This window comes from Schistocerca nitens, chromosome 10 (assembly GCF_023898315.1).
Source record: "Schistocerca nitens isolate TAMUIC-IGC-003100 chromosome 10, iqSchNite1.1, whole genome shotgun sequence".
Lineage (NCBI taxonomy): Eukaryota > Metazoa > Arthropoda > Insecta > Orthoptera > Acrididae > Schistocerca > Schistocerca nitens.
The window spans coordinates 89,733,901-89,758,114 of NC_064623.1; the positions used below are offsets into that span (position 1 = coordinate 89,733,901).

The 24,214-nt window shown below is 39.5% G+C and overlaps 1 protein-coding gene across 1 annotated transcript in view; it reads left to right on the forward strand.

Moving 5' to 3' along the window:
* LOC126210360 (fumarate hydratase, mitochondrial-like) overlaps positions 1 to 24,214 on the forward strand; it is a 96,805-nt gene that overhangs the window by 38,422 nt on the left and 34,169 nt on the right. The window contains exon 4 of the mRNA XM_049939575.1: positions 5,913 to 6,110. Within this exon, the coding sequence (XP_049795532.1) occupies positions 5,913 to 6,110 (198 nt within the window). The remainder of the gene's footprint in view (positions 1 to 5,912; positions 6,111 to 24,214) is intronic.

Genomic DNA, 24,214 nt, shown 5'->3' on the forward strand with positions numbered 1-24,214 from the left:
CTTCTAACTATAGTCTATTGTAGATCCCTTTAACAAAAAACTGTGCCCATTTCTTGGAAAAAAGCATAAGCCACACCCATCTACAGGAAGGGTAGTAGAAGTGATCCACAAAACTACCGTCAAATATCCTTGCCATTGATTTGTTGTAGAATCTTAGAACATCCTTTGAGCTCAAATGTAATGAGGTATCTTGAACAGAATGACGTCCTCCATGGTAACCAGCATAAATTCCAAAAAACGCCGATCTTGTAAACCTGACTCGCACTCTTCTCACGTGATATACTGAAAGCTATGTAGCAAGGCAGTCAGATGCAGTATTTATTCACTTCCAAAAAGCATTCGTCTCAGTACCACACCTACTCCTGTTGTCAAAAGAATGATTATATGGGGTCTGAAGTTTAATTGATGACTGGATAGAGGACACAGCATGTTATCTCGGATAGTGTGTAATTGTCAGATATAGAAGTAATGTTGGTTGTGCCCCAGGTAAGTGTGTTGGGACCCTTGCTGTTCATGTTGTGTATTAATGACCTTGTAGACAGTATTAATAGTAATCTCAGTCTTTTTGCAGATGATGCAGTTACGCATAATGAAGTAGTGTCTGAAAGAAGCTGTGTAAATGTTTAGTCAGACCTTGATAAGATTTCAAGGTGGTGCAGAGATTGGCAACTTCCTTTAAATGTTCCGGAATGTAAAACTGTGCGCTTCATAGAAAGAAAAAAACCTAGTATGCTATGACTATAATATCAATGAGTCACTGTGGGAATCGGCCAACTCATACAAATACATGGGTGTAACACTTTGTAGGGGTATAAAGTGGAATGATCACATAGTCTCAGCCTTGGGTAAAGTAGGTGGTAGTCTTTGGTTTATTGTTAGAATACTGGGAAGTGCAATCAGTCGATCAAGAAGATTGCTTACAAATCTCTTGTGTGACCAGTTCTAAAATATTCCTCGGCTGTGTGGAACCCATACCAAATATGGGATTATTAGGGGACATTGAAAGTATACAGACAAGGGCAGCACAGATGGTCACAGGTTTGTTTGGTCCATGGGAGAATGTCATAGACACTGAAGGAATGGAACTGAACTGGAAGAATCTTAAAGATAAAGCTGCCTGTAGAAAATCTGCTAGCAAAGTTTCAAGAACTGGCTTTAATTGATGACACTAGGAATATACTACAACCCATTATGCAATGCTCACATAGGGATTGTGAGGATAAGATTAAAATAATTACAGCAAGCACAGAGGCATGCAAACGATCGTTCTTCCTGTGCTTCTTATGTAAATGAAACAGAAGAAAACCTAAGAACTGGTACATTGGAGCATACCCTCTGCCATACATTTCACAGTGGTTTTCAGAGTATAGATGCGGGTGTAGAACAGGAAAAGTGACCTCTGCCACACACTGTAAGGTAGGTTGCACAGTATAGATACAGATGGACCCTGCTACATAACATTGCCCAACCATGTGCTGCCTTTCTGGTGCAGCAGTTCCTGGCCAGCAGGGTAGTTAAGTCACTTAATCCACCCTATTCCCCACACTTGTCTCTCTGACTTCTTCTTGCTCCACAAATTGAATACAGTCTTGAAAGGCTACAGTTTTTCAGGCCTTTTGGGCATCTGACATAATATTATGACCCAACTGAAGGCTATCACTAAAGATGACTACACTAAGAGTTTCTGGGACTCGTACAGCCGTTCCTAGAAGTGCATTACCTTTGATGGGGATTACTTCGAAGGAGAGTAATGGCTATTTCAGGTAAGCCAAAAATTCATTTGCAATGTACACACATTCACCAAAATTTCTGGACAGAGGTTGTAGTACATGATCCTTTCTTAACCACCTTTTGAAAGTCAGAAAAAGAACCCTCAACCACTAACTGAAAATGTTTTATTGTAACACAGCAGTACACTCGGACAATCCTCTAAATCTATATGCTTCCATTGAATTTTTTTTTTTTATTTCTTTGTCATAAAGTTTGTGCAGTGCAGTATTTACAACATTGTTTTTACAGTTAGTTTTCTCTACTAGTAGTGTCTTCATTATTTGGCAACATAATTGCCTGCAAAATATCTTCTACTTCGCAGTAAGTTTATTTTTGTGGCAGTATTTTTCTCTCACTTGTAGGCTAGTTACTGTTCTCTAAATCAGTTCTGGTGGATGAGAGGTATAGATTTGGAGCAGCATCAGACTACAGCTTGTGTTTCAGAGAAGGGTTCAACAGGTCACATTTCAAATACGTTCTATTTCTAAATCGGGAAAATGTATTGATCCCACACAAGCATTAGCAATTGGCACATTTACAACCATTTGTCCATTTTTGTTTCATCCTGTTGTTCTTAGAAATTATACGAAACTTAATACCTGACATTAGGTTGTTGTTTGCAGTGGTTAGTAGAACTTACTTTTCGGCAAATGTTAGAGCATAAAGGGGCACATATGTTTTTAACACTGGTATCAATGGAGATATTGAAACAAGTACTTTTTTAAATGGAACTTTATACTTCTTGAAACTTCATTTAATTGCTCTTTAGAAGACAGTTACAGTGATATAGCATTTGTTAATGTTGGAGGTGAAACCTGTCAAAAAAAAAAAAAATCCGAGAAATGTCGTTGAATGTGAGAGCACAGTTGCCGGAAATAACATTTGCGGGCAAACACTGCGAAGCAGGCATCTTGGACCAGGCTGCATAGCTGTATACTGTAAGGTAGGTGTGCACTACGAGAATAAAGCTTTATTTTTCCTTGAACCAACTTAGACCTAGGTGCAAGTTCACCAACGAATGTTGTATACGGAAATAAGACAGGGGCTATAATCTATTTATCACAAAGGGCTTAGGAGAACTATTTCACATGTGTGTATTCTCCCAGCTTTATGTGAGACGAGACAGAAAAATAAAGAGGTCTCATAAGCAGCAAAAAGCAACTAAATATTAGAAGAAGGAAGATTTGACCCCTCTTTTCCTGTGCATGGCTGTGTGCAGAAAATACATGGGAGTAAAATACATGCTGTCAGACAACTCTCTCTACAAGGTATGGGATACATCCATTGAACTAAACATTTTATTAAAAATACTTTTGTGACCACCTGTACACAGCAAAATAAATATTCTTCTTAATGAAACGTTGTTTCATGCTGAATGTAAGCACCTAATGACGGTGTTACCAGCTACATGCAATATATGCTATAAACTTATTTGACATTACAGTACAATTTTGTACACAAGTAAATGGAATAAACAATTTACTAACAATGATTTGTTAATCACCCAAATCACATAACATAAATTTTGTCTTAAAAGTATCTTATTCTTTATTTAACCATGTGTTCAAACTGTTGACCATGGGTTGAAAGGCACATTTGCAATTGCCTGTCAAAAGAACGATGAACTACAGATGCATATCATCTGGTGTAGTAGGGGCTTCATCATAGACTGCATCATTTAGTGCTCCCCAAAGAAAGAAATCAAGAAGCGGCAAATCGGGGACCTCAGAGACTATTTGACAACAGAATGTAGTCCTATCCAACGCCCAGGAAAGTTCTCATTCAGTATTTGTGTTGCAACACGGGACAAGTGAGCTGGATGACCATTGTGTTGCAGCCATATACACTGTCAAATATCCAATGGTACCTTTTCTAGAAGATATGGTAGAATGTTTGCCAGCAAATATGCATACAAATGTCCATTTAGAATGCCTGAGATGAAGTAAGGTCCCACAATCTTAATTTCTTACGATGGTGCACCATACGTTTATGTTCCATAGCCATCGATGTTGCACCTGACAGAGCCAGCATGGATTTTCGGCTGCCCGTAGTGCATGTTATGTAAATTTACAGTAGTGTGGTTAGTAAATGTCGTTTCATCAGTAAAGACCACTCGCTGGAAAAAAACATAGGGTCATCTCTCACTCGCTGAAGGGCAAATTGAAAAAATTCTGTATGACATTCAAAATCGTGATCATAGAGTGCCTGATGTAATAACAGATAATAGAGATGGAAATTCTGTCATGCAGGATGCAAGTGAGACTTGTCTGGTTGATTCTACAATCCTTGGCAATATGTGTCATACTACTGTGTGGATTCATTAAGTGTCGTAACCAGAACAGCTTCTTTGTGTTCTGTCAGTTGCAGCCTTCTTTCTTGTCCTGTTTTAGACGTTCCAGCAACCTGTCTTCACTAGCCTCTTAATTCATGCAATTATCTGGTGCACCAGACATTGGGAATCCGTATAAATAGCCCCGTATTGCTGTATTGTTTCTACAACATTTCTTTTACATTCACCACATAAAGGTAGTATATCCAGCTTCTCCTCATTGGTATACATGCCTGCACACAACAAATGTTGCAACAGATATAAGCAGTGCAAACAAGTAAACAGTCAAATGTGTTGACATTCTGACATAGTGTAGCATGAGAGCTCTGCTTGGTGGTCTTTACACTACTAATGCCGATTCCAGCCACACTGCTCTCAAATTCTTGGACATTTCTCAAATTTTCTTATGAAAGGTTGCAGTGTCAACATTAACAAATGCTAATCAGTGTAACTGTCTTCTCAAGAGCTATTGAATGCAGTTATAAAAGCACACGGTACCATTTAAAAAAATGTATTTGCTTCAATGTCTCCATTGACACCAGTGCTAAAAACATTAGCCAAACAAAAAAGTATGTGTCCCTTGATGCTCTAACATTTGCTGAAAACTGCATTTTGATATGTGTAACTGTTCATAAAATAAAAGGGTTGCCATGTTTTACATTATTCACCCTGTATGTACAGGGTGAACCTTAATAAAACGGACAAACTGCAGGTCCTATGAACACAAGTCTGGGAATGGATGGTGTGCTTGCAATGACAAAAAATCCTCCCAGAACACAGCACAGAGCTGCATCACATCCATGCAACAATAGGTGTGCAAAAGTGGCCTTCATTGTATTGCAGGTGATAAGGGTAGTAGGGGTTGTCATGCATTATACACAAAATCGTACTTTGCCTTAGACCACGTTGGCGGACCAGTTGTGTGGAGCTTGTACTAGGGATCGCCTCAATATTCTGTAGAACCTAGTCCTCCAGATCTGGTGTATACACAGTCCACCGTTTCCATGCACATTTATCTATTTGAAAGGACCCGTGATTAGACAGATACCCAAAAAAGGCTTGAAATGTTATGTGATGTGATTGGTGTCTTTGAGGGTACTTGTTTTGATATAGCCATGCTGCATCTTGTCCATTTCCATCTCCTTGGCCATACACAAACACAATCTCAGCTTGTTCCCAACATGAATGCCGTACTATTCTGCTGCTTACAATATGCTGCGTCAAATGCGCATGCTGCAACGCACAAGAAACATGCGATACGTGGTCAGAGGAACCGTCATACGTCAGCGTCATCTACTGTGGCAGTAACGCATTTCCAAAGACGTGTTCGTAGGACCTTTCTTCCTCCATTTCCAGTCTGTCCCTATAGTTTGTCAGTGTTATTAATGTTCACTCTGTGTAAGGAAACTACAGTGCTATAAAATTGCTGCAAAGGAAACGAGCAGAGGAGCAATGCTTGGAGGGACTGACAGTTGATCCCCAATATAAACAAGTGTAACATATTACTCACAACTAGGTAGCAAGAGGTCCATTATATGGTCACATGAACAATCACTGGAAGCAATCAGATTCATTAAAATTATGTATTCACCCGAAAACACATAGACAACACTGTTGATTGTGGCAGTGGTGGACTAGGAGTGGTGCTGGGTCAGTTGTGGTGTCAGCAGTCACAGCTTGCTACTGCACACACATACCCCTGCAATACCTACTGTGAATTCTAGCAATTGTGATTAGAGATGTACAATCAGCCTTATTTGTAGTGAGACTAATACCGCCAAAGTATTCTGAAGGTCTGCTTTCTATCTTGCAGGTGATCAGCAACAGAGCCATAGAGCTATTAGGAGGTGTTCTTGGGTCGAAGAACCCTGTTCACCCAAATGATCATGTAAACAAGAGTCAGAGCTCCAACGATACATTCCCTACAGCAATGCACATTGCTGTCGCAACTGAAATAAACAAGTCACTCATTCCTGCCCTTGAGGTCCTGCACAAGGCTTTGGATAACAAGGTGAGTAATTCAAAATTGTGCGCTGTTTGTTGCATCTTTTCTGAGGTATGGTAAAAGAATAATTCTTTGTCTTTTTTTATGGTTTCATTCCATGAACCACAAGCCAGGAATAAGAAAGTAAATTGATCAGATAGGCATTCAATATAGCCACTACAGCTCGTGAACTTTCTTAGAATAAGGGAGTTTTGTCATAGTGTAAAGCGAGTGGGAGTTTAACACCAGCACTTTGAGAACACTACAGACATGAGGAACTCTCCTCCCTCCCTGCCTTGCCACCTCGCAGTTGGTGTGCGTATACAAGAGTATGGAGATAGGCTAAAGTGGTACAAACAAAATAATAACATTTAAACATTTGTAAAGTGATCGGCAGCAACAAAGCGCGGTATTGGGTAGCAAAAATAGCCTAGCAGAGTATCGATTAAGTTACCGGAGCTCGTAATAGAAAAGTATAGTCCACCAAGATATGAGGCCCAGTCCAAAAGAAAAACACAATGTTTTGTTAAACATCAAATTTATTTTCTGTATTTTTTGATATTTTTATATAGGGTGTACATGTCCCAGGAAATCTGGGAAAAACGCGACAATTTTTTAGAGCTCCAAGAATTTTTCGTAGTTTCAGTTTCCAGTTAAATTTTTGTACTTGTGACTGGTAAAAACTGACAGTCTACTTTAGCCCTCAACTACAGAATAATACTGCACCGATAAAACCTAAATGAGAGAATAACAGCTAAATAAAATTGTAGTTGCAAAGAAAGTGTGCCATTTACAAAAAACTGTGCACATGCAAGTGACTGCAGACAGCAAAATGTGTCAAAAGCTTTAGGGTGAAGACTGTGCAATGCTGTGTATCAACGAACTACTTTCAGTAATGGTGATGTTGACATTTCTAACAAGTTGCAAGAAAATATTATAAATAGTGGTTTGAGAAACGTTACTTCAGAAGTAAATTTTATTTCGCCAAAGATAAATTGTGTTATGTGTGAGAATGTGCGATGAATTTCTTAAATCACAGAGAATTTGACTCTAAGTCAAAACTGAACATTTTTTTAATACCATTATTTAATATTTTACTGGCACATTTGTGTTTGATACATCTGAAAAGGTAACACACGCACTATAAAAGACCAGTATTACGTGTGAAAGCCTAGCTTTTCTTGTAGCTATATTGCATGTATGTTAATTTAGACAGTGAACTTTTTGTATTTGTGTATTCATGTTACTTAAGTCACAGTACTATTGGCTGACTACGTCACATGTTCCATTCTCTGAATATCTGCTGTCATTAGCTGGTGAGATGTTGTGACATGATCTTCAACTGGCTGACAAAAGTGCATTGCAATCAAGATTTCCGTTTTTTGGAAGATACTGTGCTGTATTTGGTGGAATTCATATTGACATGCTGCCACACATCAAAAAGCTTTCCAACATGCATTGTATGTTACTGGGCTTCGTTTTGCAAAGTGCCAAAAATTTCTACGCCACTGTATATAACCTTTGCCATTCAAATGATTTAAATTGCAGCTCCAAGGGAAAGTATGTTGCCACAAAGAAAGTATTTTCATCTGGGATATTGTGTATTTTCACCCTGGAAACAGTGTATTTTTAACTGGGAAATCCGAAAATTCTTTTTTCTTGTCTTCATATACACATTGTTATAGTACAGTGATATATATTCTTGAGACAGAATGCCAATTTTTATGTTATGTCCATTGGGTTCAGCTGTCTTATACCACTATGTAACTGAGACATGTGTACTCACAAGGTAGAAGTCAGGAGCAGCATGTTTGAGCCACTATTTAGCAGCCTTAAGAAGAGTCATTGTCTTCAAATCTTGTTTTGCCAAGGGATTCCTTCAGTTCGCCAGAGAGGTGGTAATCACACAGTGTCAGATTGAGGCTATGGGGTGGATGTTTGTGTTGCCACCCAAGTTTTGTGATTTTTGTGGTGGTTTTATCACTATATGTGATGCACTGTCATGCAACAGCGAAACATTGTGCTTTTGCCAATGTTGTATTACACAACACATGAAGATTTTTAAGGGTTACCATGTACACGTGACAGTCAATAGTGGTTTCATGAGGTGTGATGTCCACTGTCCACAAGCAGCAGTCCTTCTGAATAAAAAAAAAAAAAAAAAAACCATTAGTCAACCACTTTTCCTCCTGAAGATGCAGTTTTGAATTCCTTCTTCTTCAGCGAATTTGCATGATGCCGTTCCAGCGATGGCATTTTCATATCCAGTTCAAAGTGACACAACCAAGTTTCATCTCCTATAGCAGCCGTTGCAATAAAGTCAGCTCCAGAATTATCGTACTATACCGAAAGTTGGCTTGCTTGTTTTCCATGTTATTTCGTGGGCATCTGATGACAGTCTCAGAACTCATCAGGAGTAAAGCTCTGTCAGCTTCATCTGTCTATATGTTCGTTACACACTCACTGTTCCTATTTTCACTAGGATTTACAGTTCATTCACTGTTATGTATTAGTCAGCCAAACTAGGATTGTGAATACACAGCATGTTTCAGGAGTCTATGCAATGCTCGTTCTACAGCTGCATGTTAGGTCCAGAATGTTGGTGTGGTGTCATTCACCAGATGATCTGCTTATCTTGCAACTAACTTTCAATCAGCACCGTCATACACACTTCCTTTAATCTCGTGTGAATGGTTCACCATCCCATTGCCACAACACAGAAACTCTGTAACAGCATGTCACTTCAGGTGAACACAAAGTGTGACACCATCTTGACAGAGTACTACGGCAGTGTGAATTATGGAAACAGGTCGAATTAAGTTTGAACGCAGGTGGACCTCTGTGGGTGTCGAAAATTTAGAGCAGATGTTGGACTAATACATAAAATAAAAGAAAGGCAAGTACACACCTAGAGCTGATTGATGTATGACACACAGGAACATGCAACAGGAAACAGTATTCGTACTAACTTTTGAGCTCTTGCTGTTTCTCTAATAAAGGTACACACATTCACAGATAGCCACAACCACACAGACACCCAAACATGCACATGCCTGTTTCCACGAGACAGTCTCACCACTGCCGAGGTTTGTGTGTGCTTGGGTGTTTTTCTTTCATTACAGAAAGAGAGTGAGCTCTAAATTTAGTGTGAATACTGTTTTAAGTTAAGGGAGACGAAAATTTAATAGTCATGGGGACTGTAATTCAATTGTAGGAAAAGGAAGAGAAGGAAAAGTAGTATGTAAATATGAACTGGGGGGTAAGGAATGAAAGAGAAAGCAGCCTGATAGAATTTTGCACAGAGCATAACTTAATCCTAGCTAACACTTGGTTTAAGGGGACCACACCCATGTTAATTTAGGCAAGTATTTGACCCATTTCTGGAAAAAAAAAAAACTATTTGATGCAGGATCTTAATATTTTATGTGTGTTACATGATGCTAATAGAGTCAACTGTACTAAAACCTACTTTATCCATGTTATAGTTTTTAAGAAATACTTTTTTAAATTTATTAACAAAAAATATTAAGTTTTTTCTGCAGAAAATATTTTTTTTGTGAACTTCCTATTGAGGGAATATTAATGAATGTTGTACCAGAGGTGGCTTTTTATGTTATTCAGAGTCTCTGAAAATTTCATTCATTTATCTATGATAGTTTCTGATATAATGGGGCATATGTACTGAAAATTTTAGTTTGTAGAAAATTGACTTTTGAAATTTGTTACTTACAGTTAATTAACACTGTCCTGCTGCATATGAAGGCCTCTAGCATGTCTTCCAGCTTCTTTTTCACCTTCCTGGATGTTTGCCTTGCTTTCTTGGCCATATTAGACGCAGACCTGTCTGCATCGGCTATCCTCATTTTATCGCAGTGTTGCAGGCCAGTGATCATATTTTCACCAGGATTAATTCCCAGCTTTTTCAGTACCCAACACTTTACAATATTACCACAACTGAATGTAACAACAGCATCATGAACTCCTAGTTTCATTGTATGCATGCGTACAATTACAGTTTTAGGAAGGCGGTTCCAAATTATGCTGTTGAAACATTCATGGATTCTGTGTCTGTCCATGCAGATATTTCCTTAGGTCAGGATGAGCCAAGTCTCCGAAAATAGGTTTAATTGCTGTAATAACAGCAGCAGGAAGAGAATGCTGGTGAGATTAAGATTCTCCAGTTGCCTGAGCCCTATTGTATTTGCACCACGAATTTTCTCCTGATGGACGCAACCCATGACATGGCTTATCAGTAGAGGACTTGTGGAAGAATATGGCTCAAACATCTCTCTTCACTGCCTCCAGATTTTCTTTATTTCTCCTAATTGCCTGCAAGTTTTCTACTTCAGTTTTAGTTAACTGACCCTGTCCGGTCAACAATTTTCCATCTTTTAATTTTTTTTTCCTCTCATATCAACAGTTAGTTTTCTCACCCTTGTTCCCAAACGTTTTTGAACATGGCCTACACATTCTATTATGCTAATAATGGCACCTCCATATTTCTTAGAGTTCACCACATTGTTGTGTGCCTTACTGTCATCATTGCCCAAATATTTGGTGTACCGTATGCCTCTTGTTTCTAAGGAGTGATGAAATATTTGTTGTACTCCATGAACTTCCATACCACCACTTGCTCCTATAAAATTAGCCACACAGTTGTGTTCTTTATGTTCATTGACTTTACAACATTTGCAATATTTAGACATTATCTCCACATGTAACACTTTACTGGTGTCTACACTCGTGGCAGTCACTACTCCATTCAGAGAAGAATGTCCTCTTTTCTGCCAACTTCCATCAAGTGCAACTGCAATATCCAAAAATCCCTCATTTTCTTCCACTGCTTCCCTAGCAGCCAGTTTCATGCTTTCCTCACTGACCTCACATACAGCCTTCTCTAATATTGCAGTCAGTTTTTCAAATTTATTTGGTGGTTGATAAAAGTTCATCACTAAACAAAATGTTCTCCCTGTAGCCATGCCCTTGCCAAGGGATCGTAAGGCATAAACTAATCTAGTATTGATTTCATAAGGACCACTTGCATCTGGTTTTAAAGAACTCATAAATGAAATCACAGCTGAGCATTTAGTGCAAATTAAATCCAAAGCAGTTGCTAGGTCTTTTCTCCCACTGGCACTCCACAAATTTTCACACTCTGTGACTCACCACACTGTCTACATTGTACAAATTTAGAAATTTACATCTGATAATATTCTCAGGTTTATAATAATGTTACTGCACCCCTTGTCACTTACAGTAAATTCGTTGTAACTATCTTGAAATGGTGAGAGCTTCTTTGATGATGCACGTGGTGAAGAATTACAATTAGAAACATTGTTGCCAGGTGACATAACCTCTTGTACAGAAAGCTTTCTAAACTTGTTTCCTCTAAATTGTCGTTTCTTGAAAATGCCTTTACATTTTGTCATCTTCAATAAACACAACAAACTCACGTAAACAAGCACTTCTAACGTAAGTATAACAACTACTCGCAATCACAGTTGAACAAAACTAACTGTGTGTTTGAAAGCGTGTTGTTTACAAACAGCAGAAACAAAAGAATGCCGACCATTGCATTCCAAGCATAGCCAACACACTCGGGAGTAAAAAAAAACCTAACGTGCAATGTAGGGGATATAAAGATCTAAAATATATGCAGAAAAGTCGATGACAGAAAAGTGAGCATGGCACATAAACACACATGGTAGGAAAACACACTTAGATTTTTTTCGACCTGAACCATGGTGTGGTCCCCTAAAGAATCATGAAAGAAGGTTGTATACATGGAAGAAGCGTGGAGGTCAGACGTGGACTCTGACCACAATTTATCGGTTATGAACTGTAGACTAAAACTGAAGAAACTGCAAAAAGGTAGGAATTTAAGGAAATGGGATCTGGATAAAATGAAAGAACCAGAGAGTCTAGAGTGTTTCAGAGAGAGCGTTAGGGAATTATTGGCAAGAACAGGGGAAAGAGATACAGTAGGAGAACAATGGGCAGCTTTGAGAGATGAAATAGTGAAGGCAGCAGAGGATCAAGTAGGTAAAGAGATGAGGGCTAGTAGAAATCCATGGGTAACAGAAGAGAGACTGAATTTAATTGATGAAAGGAGAAAATAGAAAAATGTGGTAAATGAAACAGGTGGGAAGGAATACAAAAACCTCAAAAATGAGATCTACTGGAAGTGCAAAATGGCTAAGCAGTGGTAGCTGGAGGACAAATGTAAGGATGTAAAAGCATTTATCACTAGGGTTAAGATAGATACTGTCTACAGGAAAATTAGAGAGACATTTGGAGAAAAGAGAACCATCTGTATTAATACCAAGAGTTCAGATGGGACCAAGCGAGGTGGTGCAGTGGTTAGCACACGAATTCGGGAGGACGACTGTTCAATCCTGCATCTGGTCATCCTGATTTAGGTTTTCTGTGATTTCCCTGAATTGCTTCAGGCAAATGCCGGGATGGTTCCTTTTGAAAGGGCACTACCGACTTCCGTCTCAATCCTTCCCTAATCCGATGAGACTGATGACCTCGCTGTTCGGTCTCTTCTGTCAAATCAATCCAACCCCAGCTCAGATGGAAAACTGGTCCTAAGCAAAGAAGGGAAAGCAGAAAGTTGGAAGGAGTATACAGAGGTCTATACAAGAGCAATGTACTGAGGGCAATCTTAAGGAAATGGAAGAGTATGTAGATGAAGATGAAATGGAAGATATGATACTGCGTGAATTTGACAGAGCACTGAAAGACTAAGTCAAAACAAGGCCCTGGGAGTAGACAGCATTCCATTAGAGCTACCGATAGCCCTGAGAGACCCAGCCCTGACAAAACTCTTCCATCTGATGAGCAAGATGTTTGAGACAGGCAAAATACCCTCAGACTTCTAGAAGAATATAATAATTCCAATCCCCAAGAAAACAGATGCTGATGGGTGTGAAAATGACCAAACTATCAGTTTTATGAGTCACGGTTTCAAAATACTAACGTGAATTCTTTACAGACAAATCGAAAAACTGATAGAAGCTGACCTCGGGGAAGATCAGTTTAGATTCTGTAGAAATGTTGGAACACGCTAGGCAATACTGACCCTATGACTTATCTTAGAAGATAGATTAAGGAAAGGCAAACCTCCATTTCTAGCATTTGTAGACTTAAGAGAGAGCTTTTGACAATGTTGGCTGGAATACTCTGTTTCAAATTCTGAAGGCAGCAGGGGTCAAATACAGGGAGCGAAAGGCTATTTCCAATTTGTACAGAAACTAGATGGCAGTCATGAGTGTCGAGCGGCATGAAAGGGAAGTGATGGTTGAGAAGGGAGTGAGACAGGGTTGTAGCCTCTCCCTGATGTTATTCAGTCTGTATATTAAGCAAACAGTAAACAAAAGAAATGTTTGGAGCAAGAATTAAATTTCATGGAGAAGAAATTAAAAAAATGAAGTTTGCTGACAACATTGCAATTCTGTCAGAGACAGCAAAGGACCTGGAAGAGCAGCTGAATGGAATGGACAGTGTCTTGAAAGAAAGATATAAGATGAACAACAACAAAAGCAAAATGAGGATAATGGAATGTAGTCAAGTTACATCAGGTGATGCTGAAGGAGTTAGACTGGGAAATGAAACACTTGAAGTAGTAAATGAGTTTTGCTATTTGGGAAGCAAAATAACTGGTGACTGTCAAAGTAGGGAGGATATAAAATGTAGACCGGCAATGGCAAGGAAAGTGTTTCAGAAGAAGAATTTATTAACATCATGTATAGATGTGTGTGTCAGGAAGTCTTTTCTGAAAGTATTTGTATGGAGTGTAGCCATGTACAGAAGTGAAACATGGACGATAACTAGTTTAGACAAGAAGATAATAGAAGCTTTCAAAATGTGCTGCCACAGAATGTTGAAGATTAGATGGCTAGCTCACATAACAAATGAGGAGGTACTGTATAGAATTAGGGAGAAGAGGAATTTGTGGCACAACTTGACTAGAAGAAGGGATTGGTTTGTAGGACACATTCTGAGGCATCAAAGGATCACCAATTTAGTATTGGAGGGAAAGATGAATGGTAAAAATTGTAGTGAGAGGCCAAGAGATGAATACACTAAGCAGATTCAGAAGAATGTAGGTTGCAGTAGTTACTTGAAGATGAAGAGGCTTGCACAGGATAGAGTAGCATGGAGAGCTCCATCAAACCAGTCTCTGGGCCGCAGCAGCAGCAGCAACAACAACAACAACAACAACAACAGCAGCAGCAGCAGCAGCAGTAGCAGTAACAACTGTTTTCTGTTGCATGTTCCTATCTGGCACTTTCAAATCAGCTCTAGCTGAGTGATTGCCTTTTTTTTATTTTACCTGTTAGAGTGAAAGTAGAATTTTTGGCAAAAACTGTGCATCTCATTTGGAGTGATCCTTATAATTGCATTGGAAAGATGCTAGTTATAGAAAAGTCTAAAAACCTTTAGTGAAATTATAAATAAGAGTGGTATGTTCCTATCTGGCACTTTCAAATCAGCTCTAGCTGAGTGATTGCCTTTTTTTTATTTTACCTGTTAGAGTGAAAGTAGAATTTTTGGCAAAAACTGTGCATCTCATTTGGAGTGATCCTTATAATTGCATTGGAAGGATGCTAGTTATAGAAAAGTCTAAAAACCTTTAGTGAAATTATAAATAAGAGTGGTAACGATAAGAGTGCAATTGGATTTCCTCTGTTAAATGTAGAGAACAGAGCAGACAGGTGGAAAGAGTACAATGAAGGCCTCTTTGAGAGGAAAGACTTGTCTGATGACATGATAGAACAAGAAACAGGAGTCGATGTAGAAGAGAGAGGGGATCCAGTCTTAGAAGCAGAAGTTAAAAGAGCTGTGAAAGACATAAGACTGAACATGGCAGATGGGGTGGATAACATTCAATCAGAAGCTCTAAAATCATTGGGGATGTGGCAATAAAAAGACTATTAACTTTCATTTGCAGAATGTATGAGACTGACTATATACCATTTGACTTTAGGTAAAATAATCATCGTCCACGCGATTCCCAAGATTGCAAGAGGGGACTAGTGTGAGAATTATTGCACAGTCATCGCAATAGCTTGTGCATCCATGTTTCTGACAAGAATAACATACAGAAGAATGGAAAGGAAAATTGAGAATATGTTAGGTGAATATGAATTCTGATATTGAGGTTTGTAATGGAAAGACTACTAAAGAAAAGTTAACACATGTACATACAATTTGTTGACCTGGGAAAAGTGTTCAACAATGTCAAATTGTGCAAGTGTTAGACATTCTGATAAAAATAAGGTTAAGTTGTAGGAAAAGGAGGATAATATATAGTATGTCCAAGAACCAAGAGGGAGCAGTAAGAGTGGAAGACAAGAATGAAGTGCTCAGATTAAAAAGGGTGTAAGACAGGGATGTTGCCTTTCGCCTGTACTGTTCAATCTGTACATTGAAGAAGCAGTGATGTAAATAAAAGGTAGGTTCAAGAGTGGAATGAAAATTAAAGATGAAAAGATATATAGGATGCGACTTGCTGCTGATATCACTACCCTCAATGAAACTGAAGGGGAATTACAGGTTATAGAATGAACAATCTAATAAGTACAGAATATGGATTGAGAGTAAATCAAAGAAAGATTAAAATAATCAGAAGCAGCAGAAACGAGAACAGTGAGAAACTGATAAGAGTAGAAGAAGTTAAGGAATTCTGCTACCTTGGCAGCAAAATATCACATGACGAATAGAACAAGAAAGACATAAAAAGCATACTAACATTGGCAAAGAGGGCATTCCTGGCCAAGCGAAGTCTACTAGTACCAAACATAGGCCATAATTTGAGGAAAAAATTTCTGAGAATGTATGTTTGGGACATGGCTTGTATGGTAATGAGACATGGATTGTGGGAAAACCAGAACAGAAGAGAATAGAAGCTTTGAGATGTAGTGCTACTGAAGAATGTTCAAAGTCAGGTGGACTGATAAGGTGAGGAATGAGGAGATTCTGTAGAGAATCAGTAAGGAAAGGAATATGTGGCAGTACTGACAAGAAGAATGGAAAGGATGATAGGACATTTGTTAAGACATCAGGGAATAACTTCCATGGTTCTAGAGGGACTGTAGAGGAGAAAAACTGTACAGGAAGACATTTTGAATATGTCCACAAATAGTTGAGGACACAGGTTGTAAGTGGTACTCTGAGATGAAGAGGTTGAAAGAGGAGAGTAATTTGTGGTGAGCCACGTGAAACCAGTCAGAAGACTGACGACTCAAAAAGATTTTTTGCAGGTACATGTCAGCATTCCTGGCACACATTGAAATTGCTCCGCCACTGTACCATAGCACTCGGCTAGAAAGCCAAAACAGTGGAGTCCCCATCACCAAAATGGAGAATCGTGTGGTAAATTCTTTTTGACAGCAGCATAAGTGCTGCATTTGAGCAAATGAATCGAGAAGGCTAAGAGAGCCATTTGGGTCACCCAGACACAGTTGCAACAATTCCACTGCTGCCTGAGTTTGGCTGGCTTTTAGAACTGTTGCGGGCAGTTGTGAAACGTGGCAGGCGGAAATCTTTGTCGCTTTCAATATATTGTGTAATATGTTGAAAATTGATCTGTGGCTCAATTTTCACTTTTCAAGTATTGCCTCAATTTTGCCAGTCTTCAAGCACCAGTATGTCTGCTCCTCTTTCTTGTTATTTAGAGAGATGGTCTACTACTTAGTTCCTTGTCATTGTCATGTTTGTCCACACTGGAAGCATCTGTGCCACACTGTCAGCCCACCACCCCTGCCTTTCGACCACTGTGTCGTACGATGGTACATTGTTGCTGTACACTTTCACAAACTCGTTGTGGATTGTTTTGGCATTGTTCCCCTTTGAATGAAGAAAACTAATGACTGCACAATAAAGTTGTTGGATTACATATCCAAATGCAGTGTTGCATTGTCGTTTGGAGTTCACTGTAACTGTACATCCCCATGACTGACAGAGGTGGGCAAGTGCATGCCAGTTCCAATAGAACTGTGCCTAGTAAACCTCTGCTATATTGGGCTAATGTATACTATTTAGTTTTGTCTTCTAACTGCATGCTATACCATATTTTACAGTCTATAAGACACTGTCCTCCCCCCATGAACCATGGACCTTGCCGTTGGTGGGGAGGCTCGCGTGCCTCAGCGATACAGATGGCCGTACCGTAGGTGCAACCACAACGGAGGGGTATCTGTTGAGAGGCCAGACAAACATGTGGTTCCTGAAGAGGGGCAGCAGCCTTTTCAGTAGTTGCAGGGGCAACAGTCTGGATGATTGACTGATCTGGCCTTGTAACATTAACCAAAACGGCCTTGCTGTGCTGGTACTGCGAACGGCTGAAAGCAAGGGGAAACTACAGCCGTAATTTTTCCCGAGGACATGCAGCTCTACTGTATGATTAAATGATGATGGCGTCCTCTTGGGTAAAATATTCCGGAGGTAAAATAGTCCCCCATTCGGATCTCCGGGCGGGGACTACTCAAGAGGACGTCGTTATCAGGAGAAAGAAAACTGGCGTTCTACGGATCGGAGCGTGGAATGTCAGATCACTTAATCGGGCAGGTAGGTTAGAAAATTTGAAAAGGGAAATGGATAGGTTAAAGTTAGATATAGTGGGAATTAGTGAAGTTCGGTGGCAGGAGGAACAAGACTTTTGGTCAGGTGATTACAGGGTTATAAATACAAAATCAAATAGGGGTAATGCAGGAGTAGGTTTAATAATGAATAAAAAAATAGGAGTGCGGGTTAGCTACTACAAACAGCATAGTGAACGCATTATTGTGGCCAAGATAGACACAAAGCCCATGCCTACTACAGTAGTACAAGTTTATATGCCAACTAGCTCTGCAGATGATGAAGAAATAGATGAAATGTATGACGAGATAAAAGAAATTATTCAGGTAGTGAAGGGAGACGAAAATTTAATAGTCATGGGTGACTGGAATTCGTCAGTAGGAAAAGGGAGAGAAGGAAACATAGTAGGTGAATATGGATTGGGGGGGAAGGAATGAAAGAGGAAGCCGCCTTGTAGAATTTTGCACAGAGCATAACTTAATCATAGCTAACACTTGGTTCAAGAATCATGAAAGGAGGCTGTATACATGGAAGAAGCCAGGAGATACTGACAGGTTTCAGATAGATTATATAATGGTAAGACAGAGATTTAGGAACCAGGTTTTAAATTGTAAGACATTTCCTGGGGCAGATGTGGATTCTGACCACAATCTATTGGTTATGAACTGCAGATTGAAACTGAAGAAACTGCAAAAAGGTGGGAATTTAAGGAGATGGGACCTGGATAAACTGAAAGAACCAGAGGTTGTAGAGAGTTTCAGGGAGAGCATAAGGGGACAATTGACAGGAATGGGGGAAAGAAATACAGTAGAAGAAGAATGGGTAGCTCTGAGGGATGAAGTGGTGAAGGCAGCAGACAATCAAGTAGGTAAAAAGACGAGGGCTAATAGAAATCCTTGGGTAACAGAAGAAATATTGAATTTAATTGATGAAAGGAGAAAATATAAAAATGCAGTAAATGAAGCAGGCAAAAAGGAATACAAACGTCTCAAAAATGAAATCGACAGGAAGTGCAAAATGGCTAAGCAGGGATGGCTAGAGGACAAATGTAAGGATGTAGAGGCTTGTCTCACTAGGGGTAAGATAGATACTGCCTACCGGAAAATTAAAGAGACCTTTGGAGAGAAGAGAACCACTTGTATGAATATCAAGAGCTCAGATGGAAACCCAGTTCTAAGCAAAGAAGGGAAGGCAGAAAGGTGGAAGGAGTATATAGAGGGTTTATACAAGGGAGATGTACTCGAGGACAATATTATGGAAATGGAAGAGGATGTAGATGAAGACGAAATGGGAGATAAGATACTGCGTGAAGAGTTTGACAGAGCACTGAAAGACCTGAGTCGAAACAAGGCCCCGGGAGTAGACAACATTCCACTAGAACTACTGATGGCCTCGGGAGAGCCAGTCATGACAAAACTCTACCATCTAGTGAGCACGATGTATGAGACAGGTGAAATACCCTCAGACTTCAAGAAGAATATAATAATTCCAATCCCAAAGAAAACAGGTGTTGACAGATGTGAAAATTACCGAACTATCAGTTTAATAAGTCACAGCTGCAAAATACTTACGCGAATTCTTTACAGACGAATGGAAAAACTGGTAGAAGCCGACCTCGGGGAAGATCAGTTTGGATTCCGTAGAAATGTTGGAACACGTGAGGCAATACTGACCTTACGACTTATCTTGGAAGAAAGATTAAGAAAAGGCAAACCTACGTTTCTAGCATTTGTAGACTTAGAGAAAGCTTTTGACAATGTTGACTGGAATACTCTCTTTCAAATTCTGAAGGTGGCAGGGGTAAAATACAGGGAGCGAAAGGCTATTTACAATTTGTACAGAAACCAGATGGCAGTTATAAGAGTCGAGGGGCATGAAAGGGAAGCAGTGGTTGGGAAAGGAGTGAGACAGGGTTGTAGCCTCTCCCCGATGTTATTCAATCTGTATATTGAACAAGCAGTAAAGGAAACAAAAGAAAAGTTCGGAGTAGGTATTAAAATTCATGGAGAAGAAGTAAAAACTTTGAGGTTCGCCGATGATATTGTAATTCTGTCAGAGACAGCAAAGGACTTGGAAGAGCAGTTGAACGGAATGGACAATGTCTTGAAAGGAGGATATAAGATGAACATCAACAAAAGCAAAACGAGGATAATGGAATGTAGTCAAATTAAGTCGGGTGATGCTGAGGGAATTAGATTAGGAAATGAGACACTTAAAGTAGTAAAGGAGTTTTGCTATTTAGGGAGTAAAATAACCGATGATGGTCGAAGTAGAGAGGATATAAAATGTAGACTGGCAATGGCAAGGAAAGCGTTTCTCAAGAAGAGAAATTTGTTAACATCGAGTATAGATTTAGGTGTCAGGAAGTCGTTTCTGAAAGTATTTGTATGGAGTGTAGCCATGTATGGAAGTGAGACATGGACGATAACTAGTTTGGACAAGAAGAGAATAGAAGCTTTCGAAATGTGGTGCTACAGAAGAATGCTGAAGATAAGGTGGGTAGATCACGTAACTAATGAGGAGGTATTGAATAGGATTGGGGAGAAGAGAAGTTTGTGGCACAACTTGACTAAAAGAAGGGATCGGTTGGTAGGACATGTTTTGAGGCATCAAGGGATCACAAATTTAGCATTGGAGGGCAGCGTGGAGGGTAAAAATCGTAGAGGGAGACCAAGAGATCAATACACTAAGCAGATTCAGAAGGATGTAGGTTGCAGTAGGTACTGGGAGATGAAGCAGCTTGCACAGGATAGAGTAGCATGGAGAGCTGCATCAAACCAGTCTCAGGACTGAAGACCACAACAACAACAACAACAACAACAACAACAACAAGACACTGTAGACTATAAGCTGCACCTTAATCTTTAAGCAGTTTTTGAGAAAAACTACATTTTTACCGTTTCTGTTATGAGAGTGCAAAGCCAGTTAAAAAAAAAAATCATAGTGTAAAAAATGGAAGTAACCTTAAAAACCCCAAAAATCATCATTTGTACTTTCTTCCTCTTCTTTGTTGTTGTCATTGTCATCTTCGTATATAGCATGGTCTTAACTGCCACCGAGTGTGTTACTTATGCCACACTTCTTGAATGATTTAACAATAATGTCTTCTCTTACTCTAGACCACAATTGTTTTATCCACTGACACGCTTATTTGATTGTATGCCGATTTAAAGCTTTCTTACACATTAATTCATGTTGGGCTTCATCCATGGCTCTGACTGACTGTGGGGTTAGGTGTGCCTTCGTCATTGGCACCAGTGTGTTTTGATATCAGCTTCCGGCACACTGCTCAGCATTTACAGCCAAGTTCTTGGCCCTGTATCAGGCCACAGAGTGCATCTGGTGACACAGTCTTTTCAATTGTGTCCTCTGCTCAGACTCACTCAGTGCTCTTCAAAGTCCATGTGCACTGTACACTGCTCACCCTTTAGTGCAGGAGCCAGTGTGATGTTTCTGTGGGTTCCTGGTCATGGCGGTCTGTCAGGAAATGAGGCTGCTGACACTGCTGTCCTCATATCTCGACCCGCTAGTTCCTATATTCCCTCTGATGTTCTCTGTGTTGCCGCCTGTCAGAAGGTGGTGTCCCTTTGGCATTGGCAATAGTCCTTCTTCATGGGAATAAGCTCCGACTTATTAAGCCTCTCCCAGCAGATTGGACGGCCTCCTCTCGGTGCTCTTGCCGGGAGGAGGTCATTTTAACTAGGCTGTGTATTGGGCACTGCCGTTTTAGCCATTGTCATTTGATAAGTGGCTCTCCCCCACCACTTTGTACACATTGTGCCCAAGTTTTAACTGTTCACCATTTCCTTATGGAATGCCCATTTTTTAATTGTTTACGTTCTCATTTGGGTTTTCCGTCTGAGTTATTGGCTTTTTCAGCAAATGACGTGCGGGCTGTCAACCGCGTTTTACTTCTTATCTGCCAAAACAATATGGCAGAGGCAATTTAATTTTTAGTTTTGGTCCGTTTCTGTATGGTCTCTTTTAGCCCTTTCTTCACGTGCCTGTTTTTAACTATCTTCTCTTATGTCAATTGGGACTGACGTATAGTCTTTTTTTAACTCCTCTGTCTTCGTGTTCTATAGTTTTGACTTGGGTGCATATAACCAAAGTTGTTTTTTGCGCCTTAAAGGGAAAAAAAAAACAAGAAAAAAAAAAGAAAGAAACAACCAAACCAAACCAATCGTCCATTTGTTCCATTCCTATCTCTCGGATATACTTTAAATGGTTTATTTATTAAGACATCAAGAGGTTGTAATAGTGAAGTGAGTCCTCCCAGAATAACAGCAAGCTCTGTATTTCCCTCCCTGTTTGTCTTTCACAGAATTTTTCAACTAACTGCTAAAGTGATTGAACACAAGAAGAGAACGCTTCTTCAATAAAGCACATTTCCTTCTCTCTCTCTCTCTCTCTCTCTCTCTCTCTCTCTCTCTCTCTCTCTCTCTGACACACACACACACACACACACACACACACACACACACACACAGTTAATTCAGAATTTATCAGCCTCGTCCCTCCAGCCGTTGTCATGTACATGAATACCACCATCTGGCAGTATTTCAGAAGGTTTTAGCATTGTATTGTGCTTGAAGATGATCGTTGAATTAAGTTTAGTACCGTCAGTACATGGAAGGACAATAACGTAGTGCATTTTTTCAGTCCACTTCTTTTTATAGTTACAGTTTTAGTAGCACTTTTCATGAAAACAGTTCTGTTACTTGGCTTATCAAATGTCAGAGGAGTTCCGCCCATATTCGCTATTTGGTGTAGTTTCACAATGGTTTTCTTTCACTGTTGAATGATAAAGCGATGGAAAGACAATATTTTCTCTTCATACTCTTGTGTCATTTTCTGAGATATTTTGGTTTGCTTTCAGTCCTCTATTGACACCTTTAGTCTTCCTCATTCTTCAGTTCTGTACTAGCTCACCAATGGCGAATGGTTTTTTTCTGTTGTTGGAGAGCCAAAATACCACTCAGCTGCTCTGTTTACATGTTCTTATGCATACACTATTACTCTGTCTTTATAGCCTGTCGTATGAATACCTTCAGTTTTTTTCCATTATGATACTAGCTACTAATAAAAATATTGTACTGTTACAATAACACAAATTGCTTTCAATTCACTGGCACTGTAGACTATAATGACGCATCATATGGTAGATACTGTTCTGGGTTTATGATGGCGGGGCGAGAGGGTGGCAGTGTTTGCAAGCTTGCAAATCTCTGCAACACAGGTTCGATGCGTCGGTGCACTGCTGTTGCCAGCTGAATCCATTGCTGCATTCCTGTCATATAGAGATAGGTTTTCCGCGGCATTGAATATATGGCCGTTTTTGAGACTGGCAGGAATTTTAAATGAAAAACTGGACATTTTTATTTTAATTTGAAGTATGAGATGCACCTGAATTTTTACAGTCCATAAAATATGGTAGTACTGTGGTATGCAGATTTTAATGTCTATCAGGACTTCAGGAAAAAAACGTTAATCAAACCGTTGATTACCCCCCTTGTACACCCTGTTCCTGAATCATAAAACTAAGTATCAGATTGGACTTAATACCCACAGTACATATTGTCACACTGTAGATTGTTACCTTGAGTAGTTATCCATTTGGCCAACCAAATTTAGATTAGTTATTTTCTAATTCGCTGAAGACAAATGTTGGGGCAGTTCCTTTGGAAAGGCCACAGTTGCTTAGACAGGTCATCAATCATAAATTTTTAATGATTTTGTGTATTTACATGTTCCATAGTGTGAAATCTTGCTATCAACTTGATTCTGTTAGCTCTCTTCCATAGCTGTTCAGAGGATGTAGTCTGGATGACTAAGTAGGTAAGTATCAGGCTACAAATCCAAAAGCCGGCAGTTAGGTCCCAAGTCAGTCTGTCACTTATCTTTTGCTTCTACCACTGATTTGTGTAAGTGAGAAATGCTAAATGGCTCTGTGGTTTGGAGTACAGTTTAAATTTTAAAACCACCTCCATTCCCACCCCATAACTGGCTACCAAATGTTTTCAAAAATCACATCCAAGTAAAGCCGAATGTCCCTCAGTACAATCTGCCCAATAGAACATTGAAGTGTTTGAGGGAAGATTCAGGCTTTGGGGTATTGGACAGGATAACATGACTAGATTTATCTTCAGATGCAGCAGAATAGAATTGCTTTATATATAGGGTGCCCATAATTAAAGTTAGTTTCAAAATGGTGTAGAAATGGAACTACTGTCAAATTTGAACAGCGTATTATTGATGCAGGGACAAATGTTGATGAACAAAAATAACAAAAATTTTACCGATAGATGGCACTGTAAGTGTCTTAATGAAAATGGGGTTGGCTACAAATGACAAATGAATCACAAAGTGCCAGCTATGGTTTGAATCACATATAACACCATCCGTGCTGTTCAACGTGCATGACTGCACAAGTTAAGCAGTTAACAGTTGTGGCACTGTTAGGTAAGCCAGTTCGCCATGGCAAAGTCATACCATGCCAGATGAGAAAAATCTGTTTTTAATTGTTCTGGGGCCAGAAACAACAT